The sequence below is a fragment of the Coturnix japonica genome, chromosome 3 (assembly GCF_054131305.1).
Source record: "Coturnix japonica strain WE chromosome 3, WE-NBRP24, whole genome shotgun sequence".
Taxonomy (NCBI): domain Eukaryota; kingdom Metazoa; phylum Chordata; class Aves; order Galliformes; family Phasianidae; genus Coturnix; species Coturnix japonica.
Genome location: NC_140665.1, coordinates 22,269,513 through 22,284,534, shown reverse-complemented (window position 1 = coordinate 22,284,534; position 15,022 = coordinate 22,269,513). Strand labels below are relative to the sequence as shown.

Sequence of the window (15,022 nt, the reverse complement as noted above, 5' to 3'; positions counted from 1 at the left end):
TTTAATACTCATTGTCATGTTTCTATCTTCTGCAACACAGAGGTAATTACTTTTTAAGTCTAAGTTTTTAATAGAGCCAGTTTATGACTGGTGTATTTAAACTTCATCATATTACAGATAATAAGTTTAACAACAGGGACAGAGGAAGATCAGGTCTTTATGGGTCATTTATCAAGAACATCAATAAGATTCCTGTTCTGCAGAACCTACAAGAGGTCACAAAGTAATAATATTAATAAAAAGCTTCTCCACTGAGCACAGCCTGCAGGGCATCAGCACCATTCACAAAGCACCTCATCCTTGGGTGGTACCTCATTAAGGCAGCAGAGTGCTGTGATCTTAGAACTGATGATATCTTCACAACCTTATTTATTTATTTTCTAAATGTTAACTCAGAACCAGAAACCAGAAACAGAAGCTGAGTTTGCATCCCTGGAGCATGAACATCTAATTTTCCCTGACACTGATATGGAATAGGGTAACAAATGCCCTCTTGCCCTACCTCTCTCTTGTGTTTCAGATATAACCAGAGAGGAGCAGAACTGCTATAGGTGATCCCTGTCCTGCTATTCTAACAGGTTTTTGGAAACATCAGCATTTGAATGCAAGGACATTGAAATCCCACCAGAAACCATTCCCATTCATACAACAGATATGATGTGAAAGAATTTCACTCTATTTTTAGATACTGTGTTGTTTTTTGTAACAGCAGAGAGGCTGTGCAGAATCCAATCCTGACTTAAATCCACAATGAAAATTCTGCTAAACATAACAGTGACATTTGATTTAACCCCAGTTCCTTTAGTTTCATTAAAATGCAAATATATATTTTATTGCATGCCAAATTAAAGCAAATACAGTCCATTAGCAAGTCAAATTTTGCCAATATCTTCAACACAGCTCTGAGGAGCAGATGCATAAATTAAATTACCCCAAGCAACTGAGAATTCTCATCTCAGGAGCGCATTGCAGACAACAGTTACTCATATATATATATTTATATTTATATTTTGCTGCATCTCCGGGCTTATTCACTGCTTTTTGCAGTGTTCTGAGAATAAGGCCACGTCCTCCAGAACAATATTGGAAGGAAGCTGAATTGTAATGCAAAAGGTTGTCTTACAGGGTGATACTTCACCATATTGATTATTGAATAAACATTTAAAAGATGACATTAACAGCAAAATACAGTTGGTTAAACTGATATAGTTTTATATGTAAATATTTTCATGAGTAATATTATTATTAATAATAAACATGTATAACTCCCTCCTCTCCATTTCTATCAGGCACTGTGCTGGCAAATCTTACTTCCACCCCAGTTAAAAATGGGGTAAAGACCAAACTGTGACTGAGTCACAAGCTTGAACGTTTTAGGCTTGCAATCATTTCACAGCTTTCCTTATCTTTCACTACTGCTTCAAACACCTGTGCAGACACAGCAAGATGCAGCTTTCCATGAAGCAAACAGATGTCCTTAGGTAACGATGCCTAAAAATAACAATTATTATGTTCTAACTTTTGAAAATGCTGAATTCAGGAACTTGTGAATTTGACTAAAAATAGCTCTGGCACAGTGCACGTAATAAAAGAATGCCACAACGCATATAACAAATGAATGTCAGCAGTGGATGCATTGCCTACCAGAAATACTATACTTCCTCTAATTCTTAAGTCCTATACATTCCCCTTTGCTAAGTATCACTCTCTGTTCTCGTCTTTTAAGATGCAACAATCAGCACATAATACATAAGAGAGTATTGATGCTATTCTGGGGCTCAGAAATGTAAGAGAAACCCTCCTTTAAAAAAAAAAATAAAATATTATTATTATCTGGTATATACGAGTAAACCTCAAACCAAACAGTCTAGTAAAACAGAGAAAAGAAAGGCCAAAAGATAAGGAATACCTTTAAGTAACTACAAGTCTGAGCACAGAGTTTGTATAAGCACATCAATCCCTTACTTGAATATGAAGATAATCAGATAATACAACTACTGGAAAGGGAATTATATACAAGGAAATGACAAAAGGGATTGTGGTCAGTACTTCTGTTGCAAAAGCAGTTCCTTTTGAGTAATTATGAAACTGAGATATTCACAATTAAAGTGTGAGGAGATGCCCTGTCTCTAGCCAAGCAATATTTATGACATTATCTTTATGTAAAGTAAAAACACCGCCAGCTGTCTGGTCCCAATTCTACCATCATTTTTGCAAAATTGCTACTGTAGTCTCAATGACAGATCCTGCATTTAAACGTCTAAAGAAAGCAGGATTATTGAACTCTTCCACATTCACATATCAGGTCAGTTAATAGAAAGTTTAGACCTTAATAAAACAGATGAAATGGAGATCAATCAAAAGGCATCCCTGTGTCTTGGAAACACGTACCACTCACCTCCCTCTGTGACAGTCCTCTCTCAGTACTGTTCAAACCCAAAGGGAAGAAAAGGATGATTTTCTGATGGGTAAAATATTATTAGCACAAATGAAGTGCTACAAAGGCACCTGTTAAATTGTCTAATTAAAATCTGTATTCCTCCCTCTTGTTTTATTCAGTTTGACCTTTATGGTCTCTTTTAAATTTTACTACAAGCTCCCACAGAAATTCATACACATTTGGCTATAACTGCCAACAATACAATAGCTTTTATCCAAATAGTGCTCAAATTATGAGAACTTCAAATCTAAAGCTAAGTCCGGGGCCTATTCTACACAGCTTTATGTTTGAGTATCAACAATATTCTCATCTCAGAGCAATAAACACAGTTTGTTCCTTGCTGTCAGTGTGAAAGAGAGACTCCGAAAGCACCCATAAAGGATTATCACATCTGGTTTTGTTGCTGCTTGACCTCAGAAACAAATGGTAAGCACAAATGACAAACATGAGGTCAAACCCTCCCCAGTTCCAGAGATGTTCAGAAAATTTTCTGATATTAACCAGCCCTGTTTTGAACAACTGTGTTTTTCTCAAGGGAGGTTATAAAAATAATTTTAAAGAATAGGTAATATTTACTTAGCTCTTCCGATAGACAGCAATGCCTGCAATCTCCTATATTGCACTCAGTCATATAGAGATGAAGATTTGAGGAAATACAGCAGGCATGCAGGTAGATTTTCTATACACACAATTCTATATTCATTCATCAGAAGCTATCTGAACCATCTCTTGATTAAGGTTTATGTTCCCAGGCACTTGGTAGGAAGAATCTCCTGAAAGATTTCCTACTGCCCAGATGATTAATCAAACTCAGCGGTTCTATCGTATTGAGGTGGTATGAAAAGAGACAGCATTAGATACATCAGGAAATACAAAATGCATTGAGAAGCCAGTAACAATGATGAACTCCTCGGTCTCTAATGAGTGGACAAAGTTCATGCACTCCATCACTGCAACCTTCACTGTTAATGGAGAAAGTGTCACACGGTGCCATTTTCCTTTCCCTTTGTGATCTTTGTTACAGCAGCAATTTATCAGAACTCTGGACAGAGAAGCCTCTTTGTCCTGCGAGCAGCATGCCGCTACTATTTCCACATTCCAAAAATACCTCGTGACTAGATAATTCTGTTTGCCTCTCAGCACAAGCACACAGACTTGAAAGACGACATGCTTGCTGCTGGTTAGGAGGTGCTGAATGCACATAATGCTACAACCCTGGTATGAATCAGCCCTGCAAAGACAGTGCAAGTATCTTTGGATTAAGTGACTTCACTTTAGTGTGGCTGTGATGAAATGCTATTCATGATTTATTTTTTCTGTCAAATCTAGCTAACAGAGAAAAAAAACCAACTTAGCTGAAGCTCTAAGTAGTATACAGTACAACAAAAGGCAAACTTACTGCTGTTTGCAATGCACTTATTTTGCATCACATTGCCCTACTGCTGTAGTCTCAGCCAATGCAGTTTTTCAAATCTGTAGAAAGTATGATTCTTCTTATACACAGATGGCTACACATCACTTAAAAAAAGTCCACCGAAATTGCTAAATTGACTTATATAGCCTTACATTAAGCCCTTTAATGAACCATGCAATAGGCTTAGAGACATACCCTGCTAATAACTATCAGCCTGGCAACCAGCTAAAAGAATGTCAGATATTTATAAATCCCGAAATCCACGAGGAAGCAATGAACTGATACATCCAGAAATGTATGCTATAAATATGACACATTATCTCCAGCTTGTCAATGGCCATGAGGCAGAACAATGATAGAAGTGATCAGTATTATAACAAACAAATCATAGAATCATTAAGGTTGAAAAGACACTAAGATCATCAAGTCCAACCACCAACCCATCCCCACCATGCCCACTCACCATGGCCCTCATTGCCACATCTCCGCAGTTCTTGAACACTTCCAGGGACTGTGACTCTACCACCTCCCTGGGCAGCCTGTGCTACTGCATCACCCCTCTTTCTGAGAAGAAATTTTCCTAACATCCAACCTGAACCTCCTCTGGTGCAGCTTGAGGTTGTTTCCTCTGGTCCTGTCACTGTTACCCAGGAGAAGAGCCTGGCCTCCACCTTGCCACAGCCTGGGTAGTTGCAGAGAGCAATAAGGTTTCTCGTGAGCCTTTTCTTCTCCAGACTGAACAATCCCAGCTCCCTCAGACAATCCCCATCAAACTTGTGCTCCAGACACTTCACAAGCTTGGACACGCTCCAAAGAAGATTTCTACAGTTAGATTTCTTGCTGAATTTGCTGTCCAATCACCTCTTGCCAAAATAAGCAAACAAACAACCAAACAAATAAAACCAAACCAAATAAAGTGAAGATAAAGGACTGAGCTCTATACAGTATTTTCTTACACTTGCAGTTTCATGGAATTCACACTTGATTTAACTTAGCTAAAATTCTTCCACTGTAATAGGAGAATGAATAAAAGTCTTACACCTAATTTCCCTCACAGGTACTGCCAGTTTCATTGTTCAGAAATCACTCTTCAGATTAATGGAGTTTAAAAACAAATATTGGCTAATAATTTGAGGAAGGTCATTTACACTGTTCAGCGGTGTCTGGCATGAGCAAACTCAAGTCTGAAATACATCCACTGGGAATAAAGCAAGCTTAATCAGCTCTACTCATTAGTAAGGATTTATCAGCTTAAATCAAATATTAAGATGCTGTTGCTTATAAGTATAACCCTAATCACAAGTTAATTTAAATTTCCCTAAAGGTAAAGCAATGATATTACAACGGTTGATTAATGAAAGAAACCATGTTTTAATGTAGGAAATAATTGTCCTCAGTGATAAAATAAGTAATTACAAGAGAAATCAACCATGCAGTTAGAACATTTGAAATACACCTGCAATTATAATTATACAATAATGCTGCCTACATTAATCAAATATGTTTTAATAACTTCACAAAATATTGGAATGATTTTAAACTGGAGAAGGGGAGATTTAAATTAGATGTCAGGGGGAAGTTTTTCATGGAGAGGGTGGTGACATGATGGTACAGGCTGCCCAGAGATGTTGTGGATGCCTCATCCCTGGAGGTATTCAAGGCCAGGTTGGATGGACCCTGGACAACCTGAGGTAGTATGAGATTTAGCAGTGAAAGCCATGCCTGCAGCAGGGGGGATGGAACTAAATGACCTATGAGGTCCCTTCCAACCCAAATCATTCTATGATTCAATGATTTAATCACAAAATCATGGTGTAGTTATATGGCATGCCCCCATTATCTCATTAGCAGCACTAATGAACCCAGAAATTCTGCACTGATGGTTATACTCAATGATTGTAAATGTATTTTCCAAACTAAAGAATTACATGGTTTTGTACTGCTAATGGCACTACTTCCACTAAACCAAGACAGCTCATTCACAACTGCTGGTGCATCTCTACAGAGCATTGCAGTGCATCATGTAATCATATCCTTAGAGAAACAGAGGCAATGTAGTTTAAAAAATAATAATAATTAAAAAAAAATAAAATAAAATAAAAAAAAATAAAAGACAGCACAGATACAGAATCTACAGCATTCAGCAATACCTGTATATATCCTGTGTGAAAGATGTAACACTTGCATGACACAGTAATGCCTGGACAATTAAATATTCTACAGTTTACATCACATGCACATCAACACAAATCCGTAGTTAAAGCCTTCCTAATACATAACTGGATGAAACGAGATATCTGCATGCTCCTCGCTTCATTCTGGCTCAGGAAGCAAGTCCTTCCTGTCACGTACTTAGGAACAGGAGAGATATAGCCATGGCTCTGCAAGGTTCATAGCTTTTTTACCCATTCATATTGCACACTATATGCCTACTCCTTTCCAAAACAATGGCTATAATGAAACAGTAGTTTTACAGTCTGCCTATAATCTCTTTTGAAAACAGATTTACAACAGACTTTTATCATTAAATTCTAATGTCATACATAGTAATATAGCACTATATTCAAAGCCATTTGAAATAATTATCTGACTTAACAACATTAGGAAACGGATATGTTGCTGATTTAGACCTAAAGCCTCACAAAGTTTTAATGACTGACATATAGCATCCTAACTGCTGTTTTCCTGTATCTATACAACTGACACATAATTCTTCACTGTTTTTGCCAGAATTTTTCTCCAGCAGTGAATCCTTTATGCTACATGGACTAAAGCTATTTTTAGTGACTGTCAGTTTTAATGACTACAAATCTCTGTAGTTAGTCCACCTTCTTCTTCTCAATTAAAACAAGTGAAAGAACTCTGAACAGGTTGAATTAACAAACCATTTAAGTAAAGCAGGAGTAAGCCGATCCCCTATGAATACAGAGTCTGCAATTAGCCAAAATGCTCAATCTTGCTGTTCACATGAAGGTCGGGGCTCAATAAAAATTAAACACATGTGTAGACCAAGCACTCTTATGGGGCTTACATATATCAATACATTATCACTCACCAGTTGCTTTATGCCTTTATGTTTTGTTGTGTTTTTTTAAACTGGGACACATCTTGGAAAGAATTGTTGCCCAGCTGACAAAAATGGAAAAGTATTGGTGATGAGTATTGTTTCTTCCTGTAACATCCCTTAGTGCCTTACCAGTGCTAAGTAAGTACTTGAGTGTGGCTCTTAAAAGAGACATGCTCATTATTGTGACAAGCAGGAAAGACTCAAATTCTGTCTGGCCTGAGAACAACAATTCATAGATTGAGTGTGGTCACAGTGAGATCTCTGGATCATTCCAGGCAAATAAACCTTAGCACTGGTTTTCCCCAAACCTCTAAGGATGAGGCCATCAGCCTATGAAAAAACACACCTGAATTTAATTCTTACCTTGATTAGGGGATGCAGTCAGTGGTCCATATTTGAAGTATGATCATTTCTAAGCAAAAATGCTGAATAATTTAAGTGTCTCCATTACTATCCTGATGAATTTATAGAAGTTTGAATATACAGAGTAAATTGTTTTGGAACAATGATTATTTTGACTTCATTAGTACAGAGACCAGAGAACAATGAATGTTTACGAAAGACCTCTTTCAACCTACAGAGGAAAGGTACAACCTATGACCATGTCAATTATATGATTTATCAGCTCACTCAGTTTCCTCAGATTATCACTCAGTGGCTTTAATTCTCATCCCATTAATAAATCCTCTGCTAGTTTATGCTCACCTTTCGTAGGAGGAAGCAAATACGTTCAATGTTTCTCAGCCGCTCTCTCTGTTAAGAAAAAGTAGGGAAAGAGGTAGAAGATTAGCTGGCGCTATAAATTAAAGATGTTACAGGCAAAGTGAGTCAAAATCATAATTATTGGCTGTAACATTATTCATCTGAACCAACTGTATTCACTTATGATGTACTGCCTGCAAGTCAAACAATCTGCTCATTTCCAAGTCCCAATATGTTATTTTTTTTTTCATCTGTTATTGCGTGTAGCAATAAAAGCAGGGGTTTCAAGTCTGTGTTAGCTGTGAGTCAGAAGCTCAAGTCGGTGTTTGTGACTCTAACCATTTGGTGTCAATCTACACCACAGAGAGAACTGGCTTTGCATTTTCAGGTACTCATATTTTGGCCTCAAGACATTTCTGAATGAGAAAAACAACTGCAAAGTTCACATGGCAGCTCTTCTGCTTTCACTAATAGACTACCTGAGCAACATGTGATATTAGAATTTAACTTCTGCAAATTCAGCATCTCTTGCGATTCCCAGTGAGTTTATGGGGGCAAGTTCTGCTGTCAGTTATGGTGATACAAATCTGATACGTGCTTAATTGGAATCACCTAAATCACTTTGGATTACAGCTCTCACAGAGTTTTCTTTCTTCTGCTTCAATCTAGGCTGCATTTTGGATCATGAGGTAAAAACTGAGTTTACAGGCTCATGGTGACATTTAAGCTTTCACACAACAAATGCAACAGAATGTGTTATTTACTCTTCAGGCACAGGAGAACAGCCCTGCTATGGGACGAACACATCTAGGAAATGCATCTCTTATCAAACCCCTTCAAAGATTTTGACTCATTTTTACAGACAGTATTGGAAAATGTCATCAAGCCATGCTGGAAGGCAGAGAAAGCAAATGGTTTTTAAAAGGAAAACTGGTGCCACAGAATCAGAAGAAAGTTTTAGCACCACATTAGGTGTCTTTTAGGTTTTGAACTTCCAAATTATTTTCCTACCTCTTTCAGCAAAGAGGAAAGCTATCAGGATAAAGAACCACCATCTGGTTTCCCAAGTCTAGTCCAACATACCAGTTCACCAGACTACAACTGACTTCACAACAGGCTCTGCGTTCCCCTCCACACTCATACTTTGGCATATGGCTCAGTGTATCTCCTCCTGTTTAGTAGCTGTTGCTTAGCACACCACTGGTTGTACTCACTGCATGGGCTGGGTTGCACTGATCTATTGGGCTTTTGAAGTCAGTCCGCAGCTCATCAAAGGCGATTATCTGAAAAACATTTTTTTTTTTTTCAAACACTGTAATGGACATTCAAACGTTTGTTTCTCTATTAGCAGCTAGTTCAAAACATGGACTCATGGCCTCCCTTTCTTCCGCTTCACAGAGATGCATCAGATACAGTGCACCTGGTTTAATGCGTACACAACAGGCTCTTCTTATCAGTTTTTGAACTTACTTCAGGTATTAATTCTGAATTAGTGTTATCATTATTAAGCTGCTACTAGTTTTCAAGCACACCCTAAAGCAAAGCATGCCCTACCTGAACTATAGCGGGTTTTGGAACACTTACCTCAGACATCATTAATGGAGAGAAAGCTCGTGCACAGGTCCTTTAGTTTCATCCATCAGCTGATGGATCAGCTGGTAATTAATGCTTCTTTTTACAGCACAGCATAAAAGTACCCATAAAATAATAATATGCGATAACATATTTTAACAGCTGTAGCATAATGAAACAGCTGTAATTGCCCTCAGTATGTTTCATTCAAAGATCTCAAAGAACATCCTTAACTTTATGGCTGTAGTTTATTAATACCTCTGCTGGCTACAATTGAGGAACAGAATCTCCCTGTGACAGGCACCACATACAACACACAATAAAAGAGTGATCTCTCTTCAGGCAATTTACAACCCAGGAAAGTAATTGTGTTCACTAAGAAGATGAGGTAGCTGTCAGGTAATTGGTATGAATGCACCAGCCGTTCCATAACCGAGGGGGCATCAGCACAGACCTGCTGTATAGTTAACACACATTCGTTTTACAGGTACAATATGCAGCAACAAGAGGTCTGAAAATGAGCTGTCCCTGACTACCATCACAATCTGCTGCGAGGTCAGAGGGTAAAACCCAGTTACACATATCCAACCAGCACCCCAATGCTGCATTCATCATGCTGGAGCACATTTAAAATCAAAAGCAGGGCATTTTTTAGGAGTTCTACAGAATTCAATTTATTCCAGTAGGACAAGTCAAAGTGCCAGAATAAACCAGAAGAACTATACAGCTTGATTATAAGTGAAGCATTTCTCCCCACTGATGTAATATGTCTGTATAAGTCAAGAATCAGATCAGCAACAAGCTGTTTAGACCAAAGGTGAAGGTGCAATAACAGAGACTGTGTGAGGGTTATAATACTGCTGTGAGGAATAAGGCTCATTACAATTCTATACTTAATATTTCTTGAGCAGATCTTTATTTACTCAAGCTGGGTGAACTATTGGGAAAGTAATGACTGTGCAGCTCAGATGCTTCTGTTCATAATTGGTATCAGTGTGGGCACTGGCTGCATCCCATAAAGGGAGAAGGATAATTTGTCACAGGTAAGAGCATGCCTCTGTTCACAGCTCCGCCACAGGATCTGCTCTGGGATCCCATGCATCTCCCCTGAATTATCTTTGTCTCACTGCACCAGTACTTACAGATGTCATTTTAAAGACAGAAAAGCATTAGGAGCTTTGAATGACAACTCTTTTTAATGTACCATGGAAACGGGAGTTGCAAATACAGAGATGAGCTCAAAATTTCCTTGAAACAAGGAAATAAACAAACCCTGAGTGGATTTGCTCTGCTACTGCTTTTGGTAGTCAGAAACAGCAAGGACTATGAGAAAATAATGAAATAGCAGTCAGCACAGAGCCAGTCCATGGCTCCCTGTTCACTGCAGGGTGATGGACCAGGTGGCCTTTAGAAGTCCCTTCCAACTGAAACAATGCTATGATTCTTCACTGGGAGGGAAGAGTGATCTGAGGCAACAACACGGAGAACTGGAAACACTGAAATCATGAGGTGGACCCTATTCCACAAGGAGTCCAAAAAAGACTTCAAAGCTTCACAGAGGTTTGATGATAACCCTGGAACACGTTTAGACGCAGAACAAGTAGGTCACTTTGAAAGACAGCCATTAAGGCAGGGCTCCATTGAGCTGGCTATACCTAATGCAGAAGTCTTGGAGAAATCCTAAATGACAGTTTCTAAAAGTAATTAACTTCAAATATGCCGTTTTAGACTTCCTCCTCTCCCTCTCTCCTCTCCTCCTTCTCTCTCAAGCAGTATCTTCAGCTCCACAGACAAACCTCTGCTCTTTATTTGCTAGCAAGCAATTCATTTTTTGTTATGGCTCCATAACATCTAAATGCACTGAAATGAATCAAACTATTAAGCATACGGTTTTCACTGAATCAATAATTCTAAATGCACCAGTCTATCAGGCAAACCACTTGGGATTATGCCTGCAAATCATGACAATTTTAAGATACATTTCTATTACACCTGCCAGGAACAGACTGAGAATTTCTATCAAGCACACAGAATTAGAGGAAATTCTCTTCAGCAAAAGTTTCAGTCTCAGAACAGAAATAAATCCTCTCCAATTCTTAATGTTTTATTTCCATGATAGTTTATATTTTGTTAAATCCAGAGGAATGGAAATCCAGTGGTCACTTGAAGATACCTTATTTAATTCATGAAAATAGTGCATTCCTATTTCTCACTCACAGTAAAAAAGCTGTAAAGTGCACTGTTAAGGCAGGTTCACAACTAAAAGGGATAAAGAGTAGGTCCCTTTGTCCTTTCATTTTTTGTTGGTTGGTTGGTCATTTGGTTTTTGAATTGCTCTCCAGCCATTCAATTCTCAAGCTGCAGATAGGAAATAATGGAAGCAGAACTGTAGTTTCTTAAGATTGGTGGCTGTATACAATGCAGTATGTAACTGTAAAACAAACCACATTGCATTACTGGATCCAAGATGGGCTGTGCTGCTGAGTGGTCTGTATAATCAATTAGTAAATATCTTCCTCTTCCAATTATAACTAACCTTGTGTAGAAGTTTAGTGCTCTAGGGTTTTGTGTGGTTGGAGTTGCCATTTAACCCTACAGAAAAACAAGTAATTATCTACTTGCCATCATTATTAGGTATTTCATGGGAGGTGCAGAGTTCTGGCCCTACTCCAAGAAGAAACAATCTGCTGCCCAATTATTCACACATTTCAGCTTGATGCAGTCTAGCTACCTGCTTTCCATACAGAGTTCATCAGAGATGCTTATTGCTACAGAACAGCACTTGAGCGTGTTTGAGGTCCACTTCACTTCAGAAATTGCCACATTTGTCAGTACCATGACAGAGCAGATTATTCAAAGGCAAGCAATGGAACAGATCCCAGTCAGGGATTGCCATCACTTAGACTTTGTAAACGAACATGTTTTAGAAACTGTTCTGTGCCTTCTAGTCATCCAATCTGATTTGATTCAGTGTGGCAATTCAGACATACACATGTGGACATCAGTGACCTCATCTCTGCAATGGCTGGGCAACCAACACACTGTTCCAAAGGAAAACGACCAACTTTAGTCATAGTGCCTAACAGAGAGCTACATGGTTGGTGTTTTGGAAGCGTATACCAGGGACTGATCTTAAACAGAGGAGAAAATCACCTATTTCAGTAAATATTACTGTTGAACATGGTTTGATAGGATAAAGATCCTTTCATTTTGCGCACGCTTAGCGAAGACTTCAATCATTTCTGCAAAAGGGGCAATGGATGCTGACTCACCTTCTCACTTGGAAAATCTTCCCTGATTCCACACTGCAAAACACTGCAGGAAGTTTGCTTTTCCACTTCTGTATCAGTACCTTTTTTCTATTGATAGAAATACAGTTGTGGGTGTTACCAGTCCAATAAAACTAAAGTTTTATAAAATTAATGGTTGCATTCTCCGGTGATTCACATCAAAGATCCAAGAGTAAGTCAGAAAGGAGTTAGCCCAGTTTAAACATGCACTGAACAGATGAGATGGAGATGACATCGTAGGTTTCAATACACCTACAATTGCATTCAGATTTACAAAACGTGCATTAATTATATGCACTCTCTGTGCTCATCTCTCTTGACAACAACAGCTCTGAAGAACGAAGTACTCAAACAGACTAAGCCTGAATTTTGTCTTCTTACACTTATCCACACAAACTGCAGATTTCACCTATTAATGGCAGGAATTAATTATAACCTCCCAATTCTGGGGAAGGCTTTTTGTTTTTTGAACCACCAAGCTCTTAAAGAAATACTTTTAAATGGAGAATGAGACGGTTTTGGGTGGTAGGTGGGGTTACTGTGCATTTGAATTCAGAGGCAAAGAAGTTGGATATTATTACTCATTGGTATCTTAGAAAAATTTAAATGTATGTAGAGCAGAACTTGGTGACAACCACACTAAGCACAGAACAGAACAGCAACACTTTACATATGTTTCCTTGCCACCACCCTGCCAATCCTGTCCTGCAGAAACTGTTGTTAACAGCTCATCTAAACATTCATCTCCCCCTCTGCTCTCATGCGCAGCTCCCACAGCACCCACACAGGCAGCTCCTGGCTGTCTGCAAGTCAGCACATGGGCAGAAGGTGGACAGGCTTAGGAGCACGCTCTGCTTGCATTCATTTCATGCCTGCCCGTCAGCTGCTGGACAGACATCTTTAACATGTTTGGGAAATACTATTGAACATTAATCACGTTTGAACTATGTTGATGCAAACTGGTTGAGTTACTTTGATGGATTTTGTTGAGCAGAAGCTGTGAGTCAAAATATGTGAGAGAGCATCAGACAGCAAACTCAGAAGGAGCTGAAACGGAAGATACATCACTTGGTATGATGGAGAACGGGGAGTCCAACCACTCACATGGAGATGAAAAACAGCACTAATGTGGACAAAGTGACAGAGTGAGTGAACACTTCCTGCCACCCAATTCTTACTGTGATGCAAAATGAAACTGAACAAGAAATTTTGCTCTGAGGATGGTGAACATTTGTTCAAATATGGTTTTTCCTCTCCTTCCATTTGAAGTGATCTTGTTCAGGCTACCAAGCAGTGTAAATGCAAGGAAAACTCTTCATAGGGCTTCCTCTGAGCCAATACGTCCCATGTCATCTCCTTGCAGAACGCTCATTTGAGCTGAGCAGCAGCTGGTCACAGTACTTTCAAGATTCTTGTAACACTCCATAAATAAGAAGAGATGCAAACCGTAGTATAATGATTAATTCTATAGTCTCCAGTATGGCCCAGAGACATCCAGTAATACAGCTGTCACATTTAAACTGCTTTTTGAATACTTCTGTGCCTTCTGCCTTCTTCCTGCTCACCAGGACCACTTTCTGTGTACCTCAACACTCACAGCATCACAGATGGGTGAAACCAGGTCTGACTCAACCTGACAATCATCTTTTAAAAAACAAACAAATAAAAACCATGAAGAGCTGATACTGGGCCAGGAGAGAAAAATAAATCCAACTTCACTGGAAAAACTACCAGCTCCTCTTTTCTGACATTACATTCGAGTACAGCTGAGAGCAATACAGCCTATATGGTTCACTAACACAGGAAAAGGGTGAATGCAGGTTGCACTGTCACAGGAGATATTTTATTCTCTTGCCCATGCTTGCATTTGTTATTTGTTTTCACCAACCACTACCTAACATCAGATGGCCTGGGGTTATTAAGGTCTGAAAACTGAGAGCTGGCTGCTCAGAGGACACAGTGTTCAGCTCTCATTTTGTGCTGCATTGGAACAAATCAGCATCTTCATACCACTTCTCGGTTGCTGCTCAGGTGCACAGCCCAGACTTCACATTTCTGTGCAACAGCGGGATCAGCACGTAGCTCACTTTAGAACGCTTGGAGCTGGGTACATACATAGCAAAACAGTAATTCCCAGACTCCACTCTCAAGTCACTTTCTGCCTTCAGAAGAGAGGACAACATAGGCTGCTGCTCAGGTTAATTCAGGAAAAATGAATGGTTAACCAATGCTATGCAGCATCATCACGCATGCTAACCCAAAGCTGAGGAACAGCCTTTGTCTTCCTAGATCTTGGGATTAACTTTCACACTTCTCAGAAAATCTCCAGGCTTGTATAACTCTCAGCTTTACACTTCTTAAAAAGGGGAAATTTTGTGTTCTTATTTCATACATCACAAATTCATCATTTATTGCGTTACTCATGCACTTAACACTAGTGATCTGTACTCAGTATGGCAGCTGTGCTTAAAGAGCACGAAGGTTGTTTTTGGCAGCCCACAGAACTGCTTCATGCTCAGGTTCACACGCTCAGTCTG

The 15,022-nt window shown here is 39.0% G+C and overlaps 1 protein-coding gene across 2 annotated transcripts in view; it reads right to left on the bottom strand.

Moving 5' to 3' along the window:
* CNIH3 (cornichon family AMPA receptor auxiliary protein 3) overlaps nt 1–15,022 on the bottom strand; it is a 41,234-nt gene that overhangs the window by 11,766 nt on the left and 14,446 nt on the right. For both annotated transcript variants that reach the window (XM_015857285.3, XM_015857286.3), the window contains exons 2-3: nt 8,838–8,906; nt 7,627–7,674 (exon numbers count right to left, since the gene is read on the bottom strand). In XM_015857285.3, coding sequence (XP_015712771.1) covers nt 7,627–7,674; nt 8,838–8,906 — 117 coding nt within the window. The remainder of the gene's footprint in view (nt 1–7,626; nt 7,675–8,837; nt 8,907–15,022) is intronic.